General features: G+C 40.4%; 2 protein-coding genes across 5 annotated transcripts in view; both read left to right on the plus strand.

The window, feature by feature from the left end:
* Nucleotides 1–20,326, plus strand: part of LOC131693615 (coronin-1C-like) — a 177,577-nt gene that overhangs the window by 95,837 nt on the left and 61,414 nt on the right. The gene's annotated exons all lie outside the window — the stretch shown is intronic.
* LOC131693614 (uncharacterized) lies at nucleotides 12,111–19,120 on the plus strand. 3 transcript variants are annotated; one of them, XM_058981555.1, is made up of 3 exons: nucleotides 12,111–12,710; nucleotides 12,781–12,851; nucleotides 12,907–19,120. In XM_058981555.1, exon 3 carries the CDS (start codon nucleotides 13,148–13,150, stop codon nucleotides 18,944–18,946), a length of 5,799 nt encoding a protein of 1,932 aa, XP_058837538.1. In that variant the 5' UTR covers nucleotides 12,111–12,710; nucleotides 12,781–12,851; nucleotides 12,907–13,147; the 3' UTR covers nucleotides 18,947–19,120. The 3 variants fall into 3 exon arrangements, with proteins under 3 accessions (XP_058837538.1, XP_058837540.1, XP_058837537.1); XM_058981557.1 differs by lacking the exon at nucleotides 12,111–12,710 and having other exon boundaries at nucleotides 12,724–12,851; nucleotides 12,907–12,988; nucleotides 13,054–19,120; XM_058981554.1 differs by lacking the exon at nucleotides 12,111–12,710 and having other exon boundaries at nucleotides 12,724–12,988; nucleotides 13,054–19,120.

A 20,326-nucleotide genomic window follows, 5' to 3' on the forward strand; every position in this document is an offset into this window, starting at 1 on the left:
CCCAATCAATATGGGTATTTTCGGAATGGTCTTGACGAGTAGGAGACAAAGATCGATGTTTGACGCCATTTTGAATTCCAAGATGGCGACTTTCGAGTTGGCCACATTCACTATAACCTAGTCAATATGAGTATTTGAGATCTTAACGAGTAGGTTCCAAAAATTGATTTTTGACACCATTTTTAAATCCAAGATGGCGATTTCCGATTTAGCGAAATTCGCTATAACCCATTCAATATGGGGTATTTTTGGAAGTTGAAGTTGTAGTACAAATAGTTTTAATTAAAAAGTTGAATTTACTTAAATTTAAGCAATATGTTTAATTTGAATAAATTCAAACCCCCAACTCACACCACATACGTCTCTTTCTTATCTCTCTCTTAATTTTCACCGCACTCTTCTGGATGAACACACATGATGAGATCTTATATTTGAGGGTGATTTAGATGATTGACCAGATTTATCATGCGGTAATTTCGATAAACCGGAAGTCGCCAACTAGAATTTTAATATGACGCCAAACATCGACATTTGTCTGCTACTCGTCAAAACCATTCCGAAAATACTCATGTTGATTGAGTTGTAGAGAATCTCGCTAAGCCGGAAATCGCCATCTGGGATTTGAAAATGGCGCCAAAAATCAATTTTTCATGGAAAACCTTACGGGGAAGGTGCAGATTCATTTATTTCTGGCACCTACTCGTCAAAACCATTCTGAAAATACCCATATTGATTGGGTTACAGCGAATTTCGCTAAACCGAAAGTCTTTGATTTCAAAATGGCGTCAACAATCAATTTCTGGCTCCTACTCTTCAAGACCATTCCGAAAATACCCATATTGACTGGGTTATAGCGAATTTCGCTAAAACGGAAGTAGCCATCTTTGATTTTAAAATGGTGTCCAAAATCACTTTCTGATACCTATTCTTCAAGATCATTCCACAAATATCCATATTGATTGTGTTATAGCGAATTTCACTAAACCGGAAGTCGCCATCTTTCATTTCAAAAAGGCGTGAAAGTTCAATTTCTAGCACCTACTCTTCAAGACCATTCCGAAAATACCTATATTGATTGGGTTATAGCGAATTTTGCTAAATTGGAAGTAGCCATCTTTGATTTTAAAAAGGCGCCAAGAATCAATTTCTAGTATCTACTCTTCAAGACCATTCCGAAAATACCCATATTGTTGGGGTGCGGGCCATAAGGAGTCTTCCAGACCCGCCTCTTCCATCTTTCCGAAAATCTTCTAAGTCTTTTTCATTCAAAAGGACATTTTTTGGAAAAACTGTCTTAATTGCGAAATCCGCGCAAAATAAAAACTGCCAAAATTCTCTTTTGCTGAGAGGTTTTCTTACGCAGATTTTCGAATTAACGCGGTTTTTTGACGCGGATTTTCCTATTAATGCCATTTTTTTCATGCGGATTTTTCAATTACCGCGGTTTTTTACGCGGTACGTATATCCCCCGCGAAAAAAAACCTGGGTGTATAATCTTCAAGAAGCGTTGCATAACAAATAAACCCACAACATTACAATAGCACAGCCGAAATGACAGTCTACAATGATGTTCTATACCGTGTATCTTATTCACGCAACATGAGCGACCTCTGCAATAACATAGCAAATATAATGTCCTGTATCTATTGTACCCCCATACCTACTTGACCCCATTCTACTCTATAATTCCATCCGCACCTGCCACCTAGGACCTTGTTGCTACAATCAGTGGCAGTGTTGCCCAAGTGCTTGCCTTTATGGACCATCCATAAATGACGCAGCATTATATGGGGGAGTTTTGTACTTTGTGATAATGTGTGACGACGGGGGGGGGGGGGGGGGGGTTGGGGGTCATGTCATGCTACGTAGCTTTTTTAAAGGGAGTAGGGGTTGACCTGATGTCACGACAACCTTACCCGTTTCATCTAACATCGTCTTTTTATTTTTTTTAAAGTCAAGGGGGGGGGGCAGGGTTACCGTTAAGCTATGTAATTACCAGGGAGTATTTAGAGGTTTGTGACGAAATGCTACGGTGGGGGAGGGGGTGTTAAAAATCACTCAAAAAAGGCTGCGTCATTTATGGATGATCCCTTAGTGCATTTCACGATCCGTAGTTCAAAAAAGTGAACAGACAGTCGAACCTTGTCAAAGATGTCGTAATTTGGCAAAACAGGCCCAGCGAAAATCATCCTGTATGAGTACGAATGGTCATAGGATTCTGTCTCGTCTTTTGTGGCTGATCCGGAATGCAATCCCTAGGAATACAAAATCCTTACTGCCTAGCGCAGGTGGCCTTTGTTACAGCCAACCCTGCGGTCTAGCAGATCTGAGCTTGTCAATCTCGTGACTGCGTCAGTTATCTCAATTTGGCGGACGAATACGTACACAATTTTTTCGTGAGTATCCTGTCTCCAGCAATGTAATTTGCTTGAATTAGAGTAGAAACCAAAACCCAAAACTTATCTGGGCAGACTTTTAAAATTTCGGCCAGCTCTTCCGAAATCTTATGAATACTTAGACTTTTATCTCTGTGCTGTAAAAAGATCGCAAACGGTCCAACCGAGTTGGATAGGACTTCAGGGCACGGGACATCGGAGTCTTTGAGGACGAATCTTTTTCGACATCTATTTTACCATCAGATAGTTTTTTTCGCTAGAGGTAAGCCCTGTATAGAGTAGAAGCTTATTGAATACGAATTGGGAGACATGAATTGTAGCAAGTCGAGGGGAAACATTACAAAAGTAGCAAAAATTAGGAATAAAGCATTACAATTTGGATACACATGTGAAAAGGGCATATCGCAAATGAGAGCCTCTCTGTGTTTACTTTCTCTTTCGATTATTACGGCATCATCATAAAACTTTCCAACATTGTTCCAATAAATATCAAAAGACTCTGATGTCGTCTAGCATATTATGCTAAGAGCTAAGGGGTAAACGTAAAAGCGGCCTGGTTATTGCCGGAAGAGAAAGTAAACACAGAGAGGCTCTCATTTGCGATATGCCCTTTTCACACGTTTGTCCAGAGTTTGGTTTAGGATATGGAACATCATGCTCATTTCACCAGGTCACAGACCCTCTTGACTCAGGACTAGCCTTTGAAAAGGGCGTATATATTTTTACATATGTTTTCCAAAACATCGTAACTCAAAATTCGTTGTTTGTATTGAAATCACGTCTGAGGCAAAGTTGTGAAGCAATCATGAAGCTTTATAAAAAAATACACACTAAAAAAATTAAAGTTTGTTTTGCGAATTGCCAATTTCAACAGGAAAATGTTAGAATAATAATACAACAAACGATGGCTCGAGAAAGATTGGGAAAATAAAATTCCTTATGAGAAACTTTTTGTCTATTTTTACCTTCCTCTTATAAAAAGGCAATGTTTTATCCGAGGCCCGGAAGGCTGAGTCTTATACCATTCGGCTCAGTTCGTCCTGTCCGGCTAATGTCTGTGTGTATGTGTATGTGTCCAACAATTGCACATCGATTACTCGGAGATGGCCGAACTCGTTTTATCAAACTTAGGCTCTAATAAAAGGCATAGTTTGTTATTGAATTTAATTCTAATCTGGTTCCGGAGTAACGGGTTTAAAAGTGCGGTCAGACAGTAAATCTTGATATCAACTGTTAAGTTACTTCGATTTGCTGGCTCGTAGTCAGTAGTACAAATCTGAACATTCTTAATGCAGGAAACCGCCCAACATTTGCACGAGCTGGCAGAGAAGAGGTGTTAGATGTAACTCTCTGCTCTGACGATATTACGCATGAGTTAGCAAACTGGCTTGTATCAAAAGAGCTCTAACTGTCGTTATCTGATCATAAGTACATAGTCTTTGATCATTTAAACGTCTCACTAGATATCGTCACATATCGTAATCCCAAATCTACGAGCTGGGACCTCTACGAAGAGGGCGTGGCGCCTGGCTTTCATGGGTATCTTCCGATGATTGAATCCCCAAGTGACTTGGATGAGTTCGTGCATAAAACAAGCTCACTCATAGTAGCAGCATACCAAGAGGCCTGTCTGCTTTGAGTTATGCGTGCTTCCTAGATGGAATACCGAACTTGTTCAACTCAAAAAGTTATGTAGAAGAGCTTGGAATCGCTGACGCGGCGACGGGTCGGAGGCATTTAAGTTGGCTCGCAAAGCATACAGAAATACCCTTCGATCCTCTGAGCGAAGTGGTTGGAAAAGCCTCTGCACAAATGTCTCAAGTCTCAACGAGACTAGTAGATTAAATAAGTTACTTTCGAAATCGAAAGACTCATGTCAGTTCAATTAGAACTGCTGATGGTCTGACGAAGTACTCAACTGTCTTTTTGACACACACTTTCCAGGCTGTACGGAGCCATCACTGACGACTGCTTCTGAGTTCTTTTCAAGTAGTTCTGATTCTTGGGCATTTGTTCGTAGAATTGTGACTACAGAATCGATCAAATGGGCAATTGATACTTTTACTCCGTATAAGTCTCCGGGAAATGATGGAATTCTACCAGTTCTACTAGAAAAAGGATATGAACACTTCAAGCAAATATTGAAAAGGGTTCTTGCTTAGAGTCTTGCAACAGGATACATTCCATTAGCGTGGCGTGAAATAACTGTCAAATTCATTCCCAAAGGTGGCCGAGTCACTTATGAAGAGGCAAAGAGCTTTAGACCGCTCAGTCTGACCTCTTTCCTACTCAACGGTTAATAGACCAATACATTCGGGATGTTAGCTGCATGCAATGCAACATGCATATCAGCGGGCGAAGTCTACTACCACCCAGTTACACAATGTTGTCTACAACATTGAAAAAGCTTTTTCACAAAATACACTTGCTCCCAGTGACCTTATACTCACATGTAGTTTTCCTTCCTAAAACTTTCAATATGAGAATTCCTTTTCGCGAGGATGGAGTGACAAGAAGAATACGTAGTTCGTTATACTGACGGTTCTTTGTTGGGGGGCCGAGCCGGTGCTGGTGTCTGTTGTCATGAAATGAGATTAAACCAATCTCATTCGCTTGGTAGATACTGTACCGTATTCCTAGCAGAAATCTTTGCGTACAATCAGCACTTCAACAAGGAATGTGCGGTAAAAGAATCTATTTTTGCTCTGACAGTCACGCTACCTGAAAGCACTTAGTTCGGCAGATTCGAGATCGAAATTAGTAATTGCATGTTGAAATCAAATCGAACTTAGCCTTTCAAATGCTATCTATGGGTACCCGGTCATTCCGGTATTACTGGAAATGAATGGGCGGGCGAATTGGCGCTGCGACTGACTTCGTTAGTCCCGAACCAGTTCTAGCACTGTCGATAAGTAAAATAAAGCATAAGATTCGCTGCATCCGAAAATGCCAACCATTGACGTAGCTTGCAAACTTGCGTTCACACAAAAACTTTTCTGCCGGATGTGAGTCCGAAAATGTCAAAGAATTTGTTGCATTTTTCCAAGCACAACTGCAGTATTCTAGTACGCGATTGAACACGTTCACGCACAAATGCTTGAGCCCTTCGCGACGATACACGCGATCACCCTGTACTGTTTTTGAAAACCGTATTTCAATAATAGATCATATTGATAGTTTTACCTTTGTCATATTCTATGACACAACCCAACGATTAATTAAACTTGATTTTTTCTTAAACTTGATTTTTTCCGCAACTAGGGCAGTGAAAAAATTACTATTGAATTTCTTTAAATAAATTATTTTTACGAGCTAAACTTTTCCATACAAATCCGAATCCCAAAATAAACAAAAAACTTATTTTCCAATTCCCAAGACGGCCTAACCCCTTAAATCATCCAAATCACCCTGACAGCCTGCCACGAAGCAAACGCCGAATTTACGGTTTCCCGAAACCGTTACAGATTACGAAATCGAACCACATGTACGCACGCGGTCATCTACTTGAATTAATTTGGTTCAATCCAAGTTGCTGGGCGCTAATTTCCAGTCTGGCCAGTTCCATCGCACATCAAGGAAAGGAGCAGTTAATTGAAAACATCATTTAACAAATAAATATTCATTATGAACAAGCGCGGCTCATCCAAACATCAACAACAAGCCACAGCACAGCGGCGCATAACCACCGACCCCTTGAAGCGTCCCACCAAAACATTAACCGAAACAATAGCAAATGAAGAAACGTTTTTCCGAACCGTATAGCAGCGAGAGTCCAACCGAACCGGAATGCAGTGCAGTTCGGGCATTATTCATCCTCACACGCTCCGTGCACTTGACTCGGTGGTACACAAAGAAAAGAAACATTCTCAAGAGTGTGCAGCCCATATTTACCACCCAAAACGGGGCTCTGTTTTGTTATTGCTTAGACACTTAGGCGATGATTCCTTTTCTGTAAGCCTCTGATGTCACTTGCGGGCTGTCTACCTTATGTTGGCACTGTATGAAATAGCAAAAGTGGTTTGTTTCCATTTCCACTACTTCACAATGGACTATTTTTACTGTGTTTAGTCCAGCTGACGATATGAAGTCATCGTTCTCCAACAAGTGGCAAGGTTCATATATCTGTTGTGGTGAGAGGAAATGTATGAAAATTAAGTCAAATAGAAAACTATGATGATGCTCTTGAGTCAATTGCCGGCAGTGTAGCAAAGTATAGTTATCCTCTATACTCTAACTTCGCACAGACTGAACCATTGCTGGATTGCTGCACTTGAGAAAAAACCCCAAGGTGATAAGTGCTGCCACTCTATTGACCTCTTTTGGCTTGATTAGGGTACTACTCCTGAAATTTGTACACGGGAATAAACAACTTGGTTTCTTCCCAACCACTTCAACAATCGTTGTGGGAAAGCTGTTTGACTACAGTGGGGTTTTGAGAACCTATCTGGAACTCGCTTGAAGCAAGCGAGCGACATTGTTTGTATTTTCGGTATGATAGCAAACAAAATTATGTTCACACTTGAGCGTTCATTGATCTAGCAGGAATATTCAATCATGATTAGATACTTCCGTTCGATTTGATTCATTGATTGAAACCGCGGAGCAGCAGTGGAATTCGAACGATAATCAGACTGAACGAACGCATAACATTTGAGTTTCAAATAGTTTTTTCGTCATTCTCAGTTCTTCCTTTTTCTCCTACTTCCTACCGACGAAAACACAACAACAGTCTTATATTTACTTTTCTTCCGCAAATAAGAAAACCATTTACTCGAAATGTTTTTGTTTATGAGTACAGCTGCTTACTCGGTTCGAGAGACTTATCACCCAACATACATTTTCTTCCGTTTCTGCTTTCAGCATAAAATTATTCTCTCTTCGCAAGCGTTTCATGAGTCTTATCTGTCTCTCCGAGTAATTTTCAGCGAACCGTGTTACCAGATTGGTATACTTTTATCCCTCCAACCATATCATATATTTTTTAATTTGTCATGCAAAATTCAAATATTAATTTAAATACTTTCATTACTTTTAAACACGCCCATTGTTAATTGCCTTATCAATACAGTCACTGCTAGTGTCGCCCTTTAAAATAAGTATTGAATTGACCTTTCACCGTTGAGACTGTTATAAAAATAATTGTCATTTTTATCTTATTTTTTACAGGTGAGTTCCGTACATCGGCCGAACTTCATGAGTGAAGTTAGTTATCCAAGAGTATTTAAGTATCTGCTGTCGGGTAATTGTAAGTTTACAAGACAACTTATTTTTGCATCAGACCTCATCGTAACGTCGCATAACACGGTGTGTTTGGTAAAACAATTTGTTTCGAAGAACATCGGCATCTCTTATACTTCAGTATGTGACAGAATGGACTTTTCTCATTCATTTGCAACCAAATGTAAAATAATCGGTCGGGGCTCCAGAACAACTTTTTATTTTAAAGACTCTTTGTGTGAAAACTTGGGTTTTGCAATGAAACTGTTGCACATTTTTGTCGCTAGGTATTCCTATAGAGATTCAAATATTACTAAAAGTGAGATGGGGACTTTCATTGTCTACAACTATGTAAAATATTATAAATCGATCTAAAATCGCCCGGAAAAGTTATTGAAATTTTGTCAAAATTTTAGATTTGCACGGGTCTACTGGTTAATAAGCCAATTTCAAAAAATATTTTCATATGTGTTAAATGGTTTGCTTCAATTGAAAAGTGTATTCAGAGGAATCTGAGTGCGGACAAAGTGCCACTAAAAAGCGGAAGGAACATAATTCCAGGTTCCACCGGTTCTTGTGCACCAATGGTATCTTATGACCAGAATAGGTTTATAGAAGAGTATATAAAATTTGTATGAAATTGGCACTCTTTTCAAAGAGGCTGGGTAATGTTGTAAAAAGGAACAGCTTTTTTTCTGTCAAAACTATATTCGTTTCTTCTGTTTCATTTCTTTCCTCGTTTTGGAGGATGACTGATATAATCTTGAATCAACCTCCTTTTCCATCCACATCTTGTAAGATATATTTCGTTTAAATTAAAATCTCTATATTTGAAACTCGATTAGATATTTAGTCATTTGAGAATCCTGATTGACCGTTTCAATATTAGTATAAAAATGATGAGTAAAATTATAATTCTATGAGAATTAGGTGCAAGTTTGTTAACTTTTTGGAAAAATTGGATGATTTCTGTTCATCGAACGATATACCTACAAGGCTTTTTCTGAAAAAGGTGTTGTTGTTACTGTCTCCAAATTCCGAACAGTTTCCAGTTTTCTTGATATACGCCTCTCGCTCTTATATTATGCGAGAAATCTTCAATAAACAGACTTCAATTAGTAGAAGAATCTACTAATTCTATGGTTCAGTGCGGTCTTCTTAAAGGGAATTATGAAACTAAGTTTTGATACTCTTTTCTTAGACTTTGGGAAATGTGTTTCTTCTGGAAATAAAATGTGATTTGAGTGCAAACGATACCCTAAATTTTTACATTCTGATGAATGGAATCTGCCCCAAATGTTATCAAACACATACATATTTTTTTCTCTTTCAATCACCTTCCTTCTAGTATTGAAAAGGACTAACAGGATTTTCGATCACATGTTGCATTAAAATCCGTAATTTGATACAAAGACTCGAATTCATTGATTAAGTTCATTCTAAGTGAAAGTTTTGAATTTAAACCAATTGTATTCTACCAGGCAGGATCTGATCAGAAAGAAGGGCAATTCTAAATTGCACTAGCCCTCCCCTAGAATGAAAATAGGTATTATAAAGAACACACAAATATATATTTGAAAAAAAAATGTTCACTATTCTAATTAACATCTTTAAAAGGTAAGAGTAGCGAATAAGTCTGATCAGCATTTCTCTATACTTCTATGTTCATAAAATATCAGTGGCACCCAAGAACCGACGGCATCTAAAAATATAATTTTTCCGTTTAAAAGAGGACTTTGTAAACACTTAAAGTGACATGAATACACTGTTCAACTAAACGCAACAATTTTTGTGAGTCCTTGCAAAACAACTTTTTAACCAGTAGGCCCCGCACAAATCTGAAAGCTGAAAAAATGTTAACTTTCTCGTATGATTTTATATCAATTTATATTTTTCTACAAAGTTGTACACAATAAAATTGCCTTTCAGATTCTCATTTTTAGTAATATTTGAATGTCTATGGTATCACCCAGCTGCAAAAACGTTATGTAATATCCTTGTAAAACCTAGGTTTTGATGATGATGATGATATAGGAACCCACCATCAGTGCATGGAATACTCCGGTGGCTGAAGATGCTTTTAACAGTAAGGATAAAATGGTGTTATCAACCGACATTCACATTAACGCTGTATAAAGGGCCAAAATGGAGTGGATTCATAAACGGAGTCATCTATGCGCAATCCGAAGGGACAGAGAATCTCCTTCCAACGAAAAGATCCAGCCAGTTACATAACTCAATTTTCAATACTTGTTAAGGCACTACCTGATGGTTTGTGTAAGAAGGGCGCGTCAATCTTGTTACCACTTGTCAGATAAGAACATTCGCAGCAACCGCATGATCCTGAAGAAATATGCGCTCGCTGGTAGTATTCATATTTTGTGACTAGAAGCTGGCGACCCACGACATCTAGTTCAAGTTGTAAAGTACCTTGTAAAACCTAGGTGTTCAAACAAAAATCTTTGAAATGAATCACTTGCAAATGGTAGGGAAAAGTCCATTCTTTCGTAATCTGAAGTCTCGCAGATGCCGAATTTTTTTGAATAAAGTTGTTCAACAAAGACACCGTGATAAGGCTGGTGTTCATTAGGAAGTCAATATCACCATTATCTTGCTCCGGACAAACCCTGCCTAGAGCAGACTACTAGGGACCCCTGGGCACTATTGTACTAAGGGCATTGGTAAGATCAACTTGTTTAGACATGTTCAACCACACTTTCTTTAATTCATCTTAATTTTTGAACACTGTTTGAATTTTACGAAGGAAAAAGAATAATTCGAAGGTTGACTTCTTTTAATACAAAAACAAACTGGTTTATAGACCCATTTGCCAACAACCCGAAAATAGTGGAAGATGATAAATGCGGCCATAACAGAATTAGGTCTTCGCCAGACCTCAAAAAGCAGAATTTGTTCTGGAGACGTTCTTCGGTAGATTTGTCCGCTGACTATGCGATAAAGTGTTGAATCATTTTGCCCCATCCCCAGATCGCTCGCAGAAAAATATATTCTTGGCCAATTTTGACAGATTCTTCTTTCCTCCCCTAGGTTGAGGGGTTTGACGGTATTGCAAACATCAGCAAGCATATTGCGTGAACCAGTGCTGAACGACTTCTAACAGACAATTGCTTTAAGATAGTTATTGCATTACGCCTCGATAGCGGTGCATCGAGAAGACCGAGAGGGCTTATGGGCTTTTTTATGTTTTGCGTTTTTTCATACTCTGCACTTGCCTATACTAACGCTCAACCACTAGCTTGTTCGCGCTGGTGTGGCCTGGAATGGCGAGTCGACGTGGATTGACTTTTGCTGTGAACCGTATATGCAAACATCGTTCCACAGTTTAATGTCGGTGTTAGTTTACGGGGCTCACAGTAGAGGTCAATGTGTGTCTATTTATCGGTCGACATCGTCATCGTGCACGAGCTAATAAAAAAGAAGAAAAAACCTTAGCCTATTAGTACTCGTTTTGTAATAATTGTAGTCTTTAGTACCGTAAACCGGGGTTACATTGATTGCTTTTCGAAGTAATTATATGTTTTTCGGCGCAACACATTATTTTCAGGTTTAATATTTTTAAATCATGTACTAAGGTATGAAGAACAAAATTGGATGGTTTATACTTTCAATTAGACCTCAGAGGTCCTTTGGAATAATAAATACCAATACAAATACTAATTGTCCGCTACTATTATTTCAAAGATCATTATAATTTGATGTCCGTTTTCGTATTCCGGGGTGACTTTGATAAAATTAAATTAAATTATTTATGTAAATGTTTTTCATTTACATGTTTATTTAAACTAATTCTGAAAACATTTTTTTTTTTTGAAATAGCCCGCCTCTTACCCCCACACCAAAAAGCTCACAAACGGAGCCCCCTGGTAGTCGACACATCAGTTTTCAGCGTACAAAAAAAGGTCAGCACAACAAAACAAACGAATTGCGGAAACGCTGAGAACAAAAAAAAACAATGCGAGACCGACAAAACACAAAATTTGACAAGAAGCTACGGCGAGTACCCAGCGGAAAAAAATCCTTTTAAGGGTCCCATCGTAGCATTGCAGGAAGCTTATAATAATTTAAATTTATTTATTACTTATTGCTAGAAAAAAATGCATTTATCAATTGTTTTTATTAAAAAATGTTAACCAATTATAACTAAAGGAATAAGCTCGATTGGTGGTGAACGAAGTTTAAATTAAAAATTCTCCTATTTTATTTTTTAAAATTAGTTTCAATTTTGCTTGGAAACGAGTGCGACATGTTATTTGCTTTAAATCAGTAGGAAGCTGGTTGAATAACTTAGGTCCGATGAAAGAAATGCGCCTTTGACCAAGGTTCGTGGATACTCTGGAGTATAATAAATGATTGGCTTGTCTAGTGCTGTGAGCTCGAATGCCTGTTGTAAATTCTAGATTATTATGAGCAATAGTATTATGCAAAGCATTGTGGATGTATATTATTGTTTGGTAGTTAGTCAACCCAAGCAAAGGTAAAATGTTATGGGCATTATTATTGTATAACAAAATAGTAGGGTACATAATTGGTTTTTTATAAATAATTTTAAGACATCGGTTTTGAAGTGTTTGTAGCTTTTTCAGATTCGAAATACTGGCACGGCCCCACACAGATACAAGGTAGTTCAGCAATGAGTGGATGTGCGCATAATAAAATTTTAGAAGTACATGCTGGGGAACAAAAGAGCATACTTTATGCATAGCCCCACATAACGATGCAACTTTTCTCTCTATAGATGTTATATGCTCAATCCAGGAGAGTGTGGGGTCTAAGTGAAGTCCTAAATATTTGAAGCAGTTAGATTCCTGAATTACAGAATGTCCCATTCTTGGGTCTGGATGCACGCCTATAGCTCTTCTAGATGAACGAAACAGCATGTTCACACCGCTGGGTAGTTGGAGTCGGTGTAACTGCGGACCCCCCGATAACTGACAGTTCACCGTGAAGAAGAATAAAACAAAAACAAAGTGTATCGAGATAGTGCAGGAAATTTGGAATTTATACTAAAATAATTAAAAGTTCAGTGTAAGGAAATGATCGGTTGAATTTAGGGAATCTATTTACGCAATTTAACCCGTAAGTAAAAATAGAATTTCAATTGATGAGAGTTTGGACAGCATAAAATAACGAACTTGCTCTTGCCTAGTTCGTATCACACGAGGACTGAGGACCCAAGGCGCAGACATTACATCGTATTGCTTTGTACGGGTATAATTTGTAAGTATCTGGAAGAAGACAAAGGAAAATTACTAATTGAAGATTGAAAATACAGGAAGAAGAAGAGGAAAGGATCAGAAAGTATCAAGGAGAATTCAGGAAGGATCGAAGTCGTAAGGAAGGAGGAAACTATTAGAGTGAGTAGATTTAGTGCAAATTATAAATCTGTAGCAATTAAGAAAATAATGGCAATATATTTTAGTTTTTGAGCTGCTCCGAATAGCTGCTGCAAAATAAATAGTGTACTCGAACAATCTCAAAAATCTAATACAGAGATTTCGGTACCCTCTATCACGATGAGCGAGAGATCCCTGGACCTAACGACGACGGCGTGTGCGGAGTGTGGAAAAACGTCCACACGGGATGAAAAGATGATTGCCTGTGACAGCTGTGATTGCTGGTTTCACATACGTTGTGTGGGATTAACAACGGTACCGAAAAAAGACAAGAAATGGTTCTGTAAGGAGATTACCTGTGAACGCGTCTTCCAGGAATACCAGAAACAGAAAAAAGCGTCTCGTACAAAGAAAATTGCGGAAGAATATGACAAATTGAGCACCAAATCGACGGATAATCGTCCACCGTTGCCCGTACCCGCTGCCGTGGAAGAAAAGTTAGAAGCGATGGAGATAGAAAATCAACGTTTGGAAGAAGAGATGGATGCGGAGATGCTGTTGAAGGAAAAGGAAATGGAGATGAAAAATGCGTTGAAAATAAGAAGAATGCGAATGGAGCAAGCGTTGCGTGAAAGAGAATTGGAAAATGATCGACTGTTGCGCGAACAAGAGATTGAAAAAAAGGAACTCGAACTTCAGCAAGAATTGCGGGAAAAGGAAGAGCATCTGGTCCGCATGAAGGAAATGGAAAGAGCGTATCGCGAGAAAATGTCCAGTGTTGACAGAGAACTACAGAAAGCAGAAATCGTTGACAGTAAAAATATGGAGGGACAATTGGAAACGACCAAAACAAATAGGGAACCCAATTCGTCCAAGCCATCGGTTATTGGTAAGTTGACGGAAGGGAACCTAGAACGCCTCGTGAAATATAATGAGGAAACCAGCGAAGAAGATGAGTGCTCAAGCAGCAGCGATGACGATTCGAGCGTCAATGGCAAGGACGCTAGAGATAATGCCAGTGTTGCTCCAAGCAGACAGCAACGTGTCGGACCGAGTAGGGTGCAACTAGCTGCAAGAAGTGGCCTAACAAAAAAGCTTCCTACTTTCTCGGGGAAGCCTGAAGAATGGCCTCTTTTCTTCGGAGCTTATCAAGCATCGAACGAAGCTTGTGGTTATACGGATGTCGAGAATTTGGTGAGGCTCCAAGACAGCCTGAAAGGTGTAGCTCTGGATGCTGTTCGGGGACAGCTTTTACTTCCGAGGTCAGTCCCAAGAGTAATCGCGAAGCTCCGTCAGCTCTACGGTCGCCCCGAACAACTCTTACAAAGCCATCTAGACAAGGTGCGAAAACTTGAACCGCCAAGAGCTGACAGGCTAGCCAGTTTCATCCCATTTGGAAACACGGTAGAACAGCTTTGCGAGCATCTTGAAGCAGCGGAGCTTACACTGCACCTAGTGAATCCGATTCTGATCCAGGATTTGGTCAGCAAGCTCCCAGATGGAGAAAAGCGCCAGTGGGTGCAGTATAAGAGAAAAAAGAAAATAGTAACACTGCGTACCTTTACCGACTTCGTCTCCAGAATCGTGGCAGATGCATGTGAGGCAAATGTCAACGTCGATTACAAATTAGATACCAGGTCTACGGCCGACACAGCCGGAAGAAGCAAGCCGAAGGAAAAAGGCGCAGTATATAATCACAGCGCGGTGAGTCAATCGGAATCCAATGTGTTTGAACGCAAGAAACAAAAACCCTGCCGTGCATGCCAGCGAGAAGATCACCGTCTGCGGTTTTGCCAAGACTTCCGCGATCTACCGCATGCGGATCGGATGCGAATTGTGACGAAATGGAAACTCTGCAACATTTGTCTCAATGATCACAGTGGTCAATGTCGCTTCAAGATTCGCTGCAACGTGGGTGAATGTAGAGAACCGCACAATCCACTAATTCATCCAATAGGAAATGTTGTAGGCATGAGTGCATACATCAGATCCGGCAGTTCCATGATGTTCCGGATGATCCCGGTGCAGATTCATTGTGGAGACAGATCACTTACTGTTCTCGCTTTCCTGGATGAAGGTGCATCCGTGACGCTAATTGAAAATGATCTGGCTGAACGGCTGGGACTCACAGGGGTGAGAGAGAAGCTGCTTATCAACTGGACTTCTGACGTTTATCGTGTTGAGAAAAATTCAAGGCGAATGAACGTGTGGACCTCAGCGGTGGGCGTTGGGGACTCGGAGAAGTTTTTATTGCACACAGTTAACACTGTTGAAAAGCTGATGTTGCCTCACCAGACGTTGGACGCTAATGAGTTATCGACACAGTACGAACACATGCGCGATCTACCAATCGCATCATTCGATGGTCGACCGGGTGTACTAATCGGCCTTAACAACATCCATACTTTCGCCCCTTTGGAAGCAAGAATTGGAACGACAAGGGATCCGATCGCTGTTCGCTGCAAGCTCGGTTGGACTGTATATGGACCGCGTCAATTGAGTTCAACTTCTTCGGGCGGTTTTCTGGGGTATCATCAAGCAATATCTAATGAAGAACTGCATGATATCTTGAAGAGCCACTACTCGCTAGAAGAATCAGTGGTTAAGGTGCAAGAAGAGTCGGCTGAGGATCAACGAGCTCGATTGATCATGGAGCGAACTACGAAACGAGTGGAAAATCGTTTCGAGACGGGCCTACTCTGGAAAACGGATGAGGTGAACTTCCCAGATAGCTATCCCATGGCGTTGAAACGTCTGAAGCAGCTAGAAAGAAAGCTGCAGAAATCACCAGAGGTGTATCAAAATGTTCGGCAGCAGATAGCAGAATTTCAAGAAAAAGATTATGCTCACTTAGCGACCGAAGAAGAATTGACCGGTACCGGAAAAGATAAAGCTTGGTATCTTCCGTTAAATGTAGTCATAAATCCGAAAAAGCCCGCTAAAATTCGACTTATTTGGGACGCGGCGGCAACCGTACAAGGGGTGTCGCTTAACACAATGTTGCTGAAGGGGCCCGACTTACTCGCGCCTTTGGTATCAGTGATCATCGGTTTTCGGGAGAGACGAATCGCCTTTGGGGGAGACATCCGAGAGATGTACCATCAACTAAAAATTATCTCAGAGGATAAGCAAGCTCAACGCTTCCTTTTTCGGAATGACAGCAGTGAGGCGCCAAAGGTATATGTGATGGATGTTGCTACCTTTGGTTCAACATGCTCTCCAGCGTCGGCACAGTTCGTTAAAAATCGTAATGCGACAGAGTATGCAATACAGTATCCTGAAGCAGCAGCAGCCATCATTGATCGGCATTACGTCGATGACTATTTCGACAGTGTCGATACGATCGAAGAGGCGATAGAACGAGCACAGCAAGTGAAGTTTATTCATGAACAGGCTGGTTTTGAGATGAGGAACTGGGTTTCGAATTCTCCGGTGGTTTTATCGGCTCTGGGCGAAAACAAATCGTCGAGGTCGGTCGTTTTTCAGCAAAATAAGCAGTCATCCAGTGAGCGCGTGCTTGGAGTGTTCTGGGATTTGAACCAAGATGCGTTCGCGTTTTCCGTTACTCACCGTGCAGAGATTAAAGCGTATTTGTTTGAAGAAAAGCGGCCGACAAAGCGGATCGTTTTAAGCTGTGTCATGGGACTGTTTGACCCATTGGGCCTGCTTTCGCCATTCACGATCCATGGTAAAATTCTCATACAACATCTCTGGCGAAATGGATGCGAATGGGACCAAGAGATCGATGAACCAAATTGGTGTTTGTGGAAACAGTGGACGGAGTTGCTGCCTAAAGTGGAAGCCCTACGCATTCCGCGATGCTATTTGGGAGATACTATGTCTTTGTCGATAGAGACGCTCGAGCTGCACATATTTACTGACGCGAGTGAAAACGCCTACGGTTGTGTTGCGTATCTACGATTGGTCGTTCATGGAGCAGTGAAGTGTAGCCTGATCATGTCACGAGCCAAAGTCGCACCACTGAAGCGCCAGTCGATCCCTAGGTTAGAATTGATGGCAGCAGTTCTGGGGGCCCGAATGAGGCAAACTATTATGGAAACGCATTCTTTGCGAATCGATCAAACCATTCTGTGGACAGATTCACGAACGGTACTGTCATGGCTGCAGTCTGACCAGCATAAATTCAAGCAATTTGTTGCGTTTAGAGTGGGTGAAATTTTGGAATTAACTCATATGCGAGACTGGAGATGGGTGCCGACAAAGCAAAATATCGCAGATGTGCTCACTAAGTGGGGTCGTAGTCCACCATTACACAACGAATCGGAATGGGTCCACGGTCCCTCAGTACTGTATCTACCGAGAGAGCAGTGGCCTTCTGCTGAAACAATCGAGGAAACCTTAGAAGAAACTAGAGGCACTATGCTGTTTCACGCGGTGGTCGAAGCCGAAACTATTTCCAGCTGGACGAAACTAGTACGCGTGGTGGCAACCGTTATGCGCTTCATCTCCAACTGTCGACGTAAAAGAATTGGTTTGCCGATAGTGACTTATCAATCATCAGAGTACCACTGTCGGTTGATCCAAGCGGAGTATTCGACAATCAAGAAACCGCTTCAGCAGGAGGAACTTCAAAAGGCAGAAACCGTTCTGTGGAGGCAAGCACAATTCGAGAGTTTTCCCAATGAAATGAATACTCTAACAAGGAATCTACAAAGGAAAGATGATCAGCCACAGGAGAGGATTGAAAAATCTAGCACTCTGTATAAAAAATCACCGGTGTTAGACGAAGAAGGCGTTCTGAGAGTACGCGGCCGATTGGAGACGAACGAGGAGCTGCCCTTTGACATGAGATTCCCAATCATCCTATCTGGAAAACATAACATCACGAAAAAGTTGATCCTACACTTTCACTACAAGTACGGCCACGCTAACAGAGAAACTGTATTTAATGAACTACGTCAAAAATTTTGGATCCCAAAGGCGCGTGCTGCTGTACTACAGGCGACGAGGGACTGCATGTGGTGTAAAGTGAATCGATGTGTACCCTTTGTTCCAATGATGGCACCGCTACCTGTTCCACGTATTACCCCTCACTTACGTCCTTTCAGTGCAGTGGGTGTTGACTATCTAGGTCCGGTCGAAGTCACGGTGGGACGCAGAAAAGAGAAAAGATGGATCGTCGTATTCACCTGTATGGCTATGCGAGCGGTGCATCTCGATGTGGTGCACAGTTTGAGCACACAATCCTGCCTAATGGCCATCAGGCGATTCACTTGCAAGCGCGGAGCACCGGAGCAAATATTCTCTGATAACGCTACGTGTTTTCGTGGAGCAAACGCAGCGACGACGAAGATGATTCAGAAGATTAATGAAGAATGTGCAAGAAAGGTGATATCAACTGTTACTTCATGGCACTTTAACCCTCCTGGAACTCCGCATATGGGTGGCATCTGGGAACGGATGGTGCGATCCGTCAAAGAAGCTCTGAAAGTTTTAGATGATGGGTGGAAATTAACAGACGAGATCCTTTCAACGAGTCTAGCCGAAGCAGAAGACATGATTAATACTCGTCCATTAACATATGTTCCTCAGGATGACGACGGCGAAGAAGCCATCACACCAAACCACTTCTTGCGTGGAAAAGTGACCAATTTGGACATGCTTCTGGATGGTTCCGTGGACTTTGCTGAAACTTTGCGCAATGTTTACAAGCGGTCACAATATATAGCTAACAAGATGTGGGAACGCTGGCTGAAAGAATATCTGCCCTCGCTAAATCATCGCACAAAGTGGTTCGACGACCAGAAGCCGCTCGAAGTTGGGGACCTAGTGTTCGTAGTTGATGGGAAGTTCAGGAAGAACTGGGTACGAGGAAGAGTTCACAAGGTAATCCAAGGAGCAGATGGAAGAATCCGTCAAGCAGACGTTAAGACGGCGGATGGCAAGGTGCATCGGCGTGCCGTGGCGAATCTAGCGGTGTTAGAAATTCAAAATTGTAAATCCGGATCTTCAGGATGAGCCACCAGATGTTACGGTCGGGGGATTGTTCACACCGCTGGGTAGTTGGAGTCGGTGTAACTGCGGACCCCCCGATAACTGACAGTTCACCGTGAAGAAGAATAAAACAAAAACAAAGTGTATCGAGATAGTGCAGGAAATTTGGAATTTATACTAAAATAATTAAAAGTTCAGTGTAAGGAAATGATCGGTTGAATTTAGGGAATCTATTTACGCAATTTAACCCGTAAGTAAAAATAGAATTTCAATTGATGAGAGTTTGGACAGCATAAAATAACGAACTTGCTCTTGCCTAGTTCGTATCACTCGAGGACTGAGGACCCAAGGCGCAGACATTACATCGTATTGCTTTGTACGGGTATAATTTGTAAGTATCTGGAAGAAGACAAAGGAAAATTACTAATTGAAGATTGAAAATACAGGAAGAAGAAGAGGAAAGGATCAGAAAGTATCAAGGAGAATTCAGGAAGGATCGAAGTCGTAAGGAAGGAGGAAACTATTAGAGTGAGTAGATTTAGTGCAAATTATAAATCTGTAGCAATTAAGAAAATAATGGCAATATATTTTAGTTTTTGAGCTGCTCCGAATAGCTGCTGCAAAATAAATAGTGTACTCGAACACAGCATATATTTAGTTTTTGATAGGTTCAAGGAGAACCTATCAAAAACTAATCATACTCATTGCTAAATAGATGTTAATTGTTGTTATATAATGTATTTCAATATACTGTAAAATTCTAATGAAGAGATAATTCATATAATTCGTATTCGTAAAATTCGTATAATTCGAGTCTAATTTGAGTAAAAGTATCTGAAAATTTATTCAACCGCCAAATTTGTTTTATTTTAGCGGTTTATCAAATAACAAAGAGTTTCATCCATTTTAACATGCTGGAGCACTGAATATTAAAAAATATTGCGATTTTAAGCTTGAAAAAATTTGAAATAATTGCGAACTAGCTTCACAAAAAAAAAAAAAATTTAATATAAGTATGCTTTTAAAAATAAATTTGGCATATTCGACTCTAAAAAAAAATTAAAACTCGCTTGGAATTTACTATTTTGGCTAAAATCTATGATTTATTAGTTGTATAGAAAATTGACACTTCACGATGCTTCGTCAAAATAAGGTAAAGTAAAATTTTGTATTTTTGTACATTTTGTACTCAAAAATCGAACAATATACTCAAAAAGTATAACAAATCACTACTTTACAAGTTTAGAATAAAACTCATTTCATGGGAATGATTAAGTAGGCTATTCTAGTTCAATAAGTAATCTACGAAAAAAGTTTCGAGTGATCAATGTCACCTTAATGATCAAAGTCACCCCGGTTTACGGTACTAGTGTAAAAATTGTATGTGCTGGTCGTATGGCTATC

Source organism: Topomyia yanbarensis, chromosome 3 (assembly GCF_030247195.1).
Source record: "Topomyia yanbarensis strain Yona2022 chromosome 3, ASM3024719v1, whole genome shotgun sequence".
NCBI lineage: Eukaryota > Metazoa > Arthropoda > Insecta > Diptera > Culicidae > Topomyia > Topomyia yanbarensis.

Coding starts and splice junctions, on each gene's coding strand:
- LOC131693614 (XM_058981555.1), top strand. CDS start 13,148: ATGAGCGAGAGATCCCTGGACCTAACGACGACGGCGTGTGCGGAGTGT.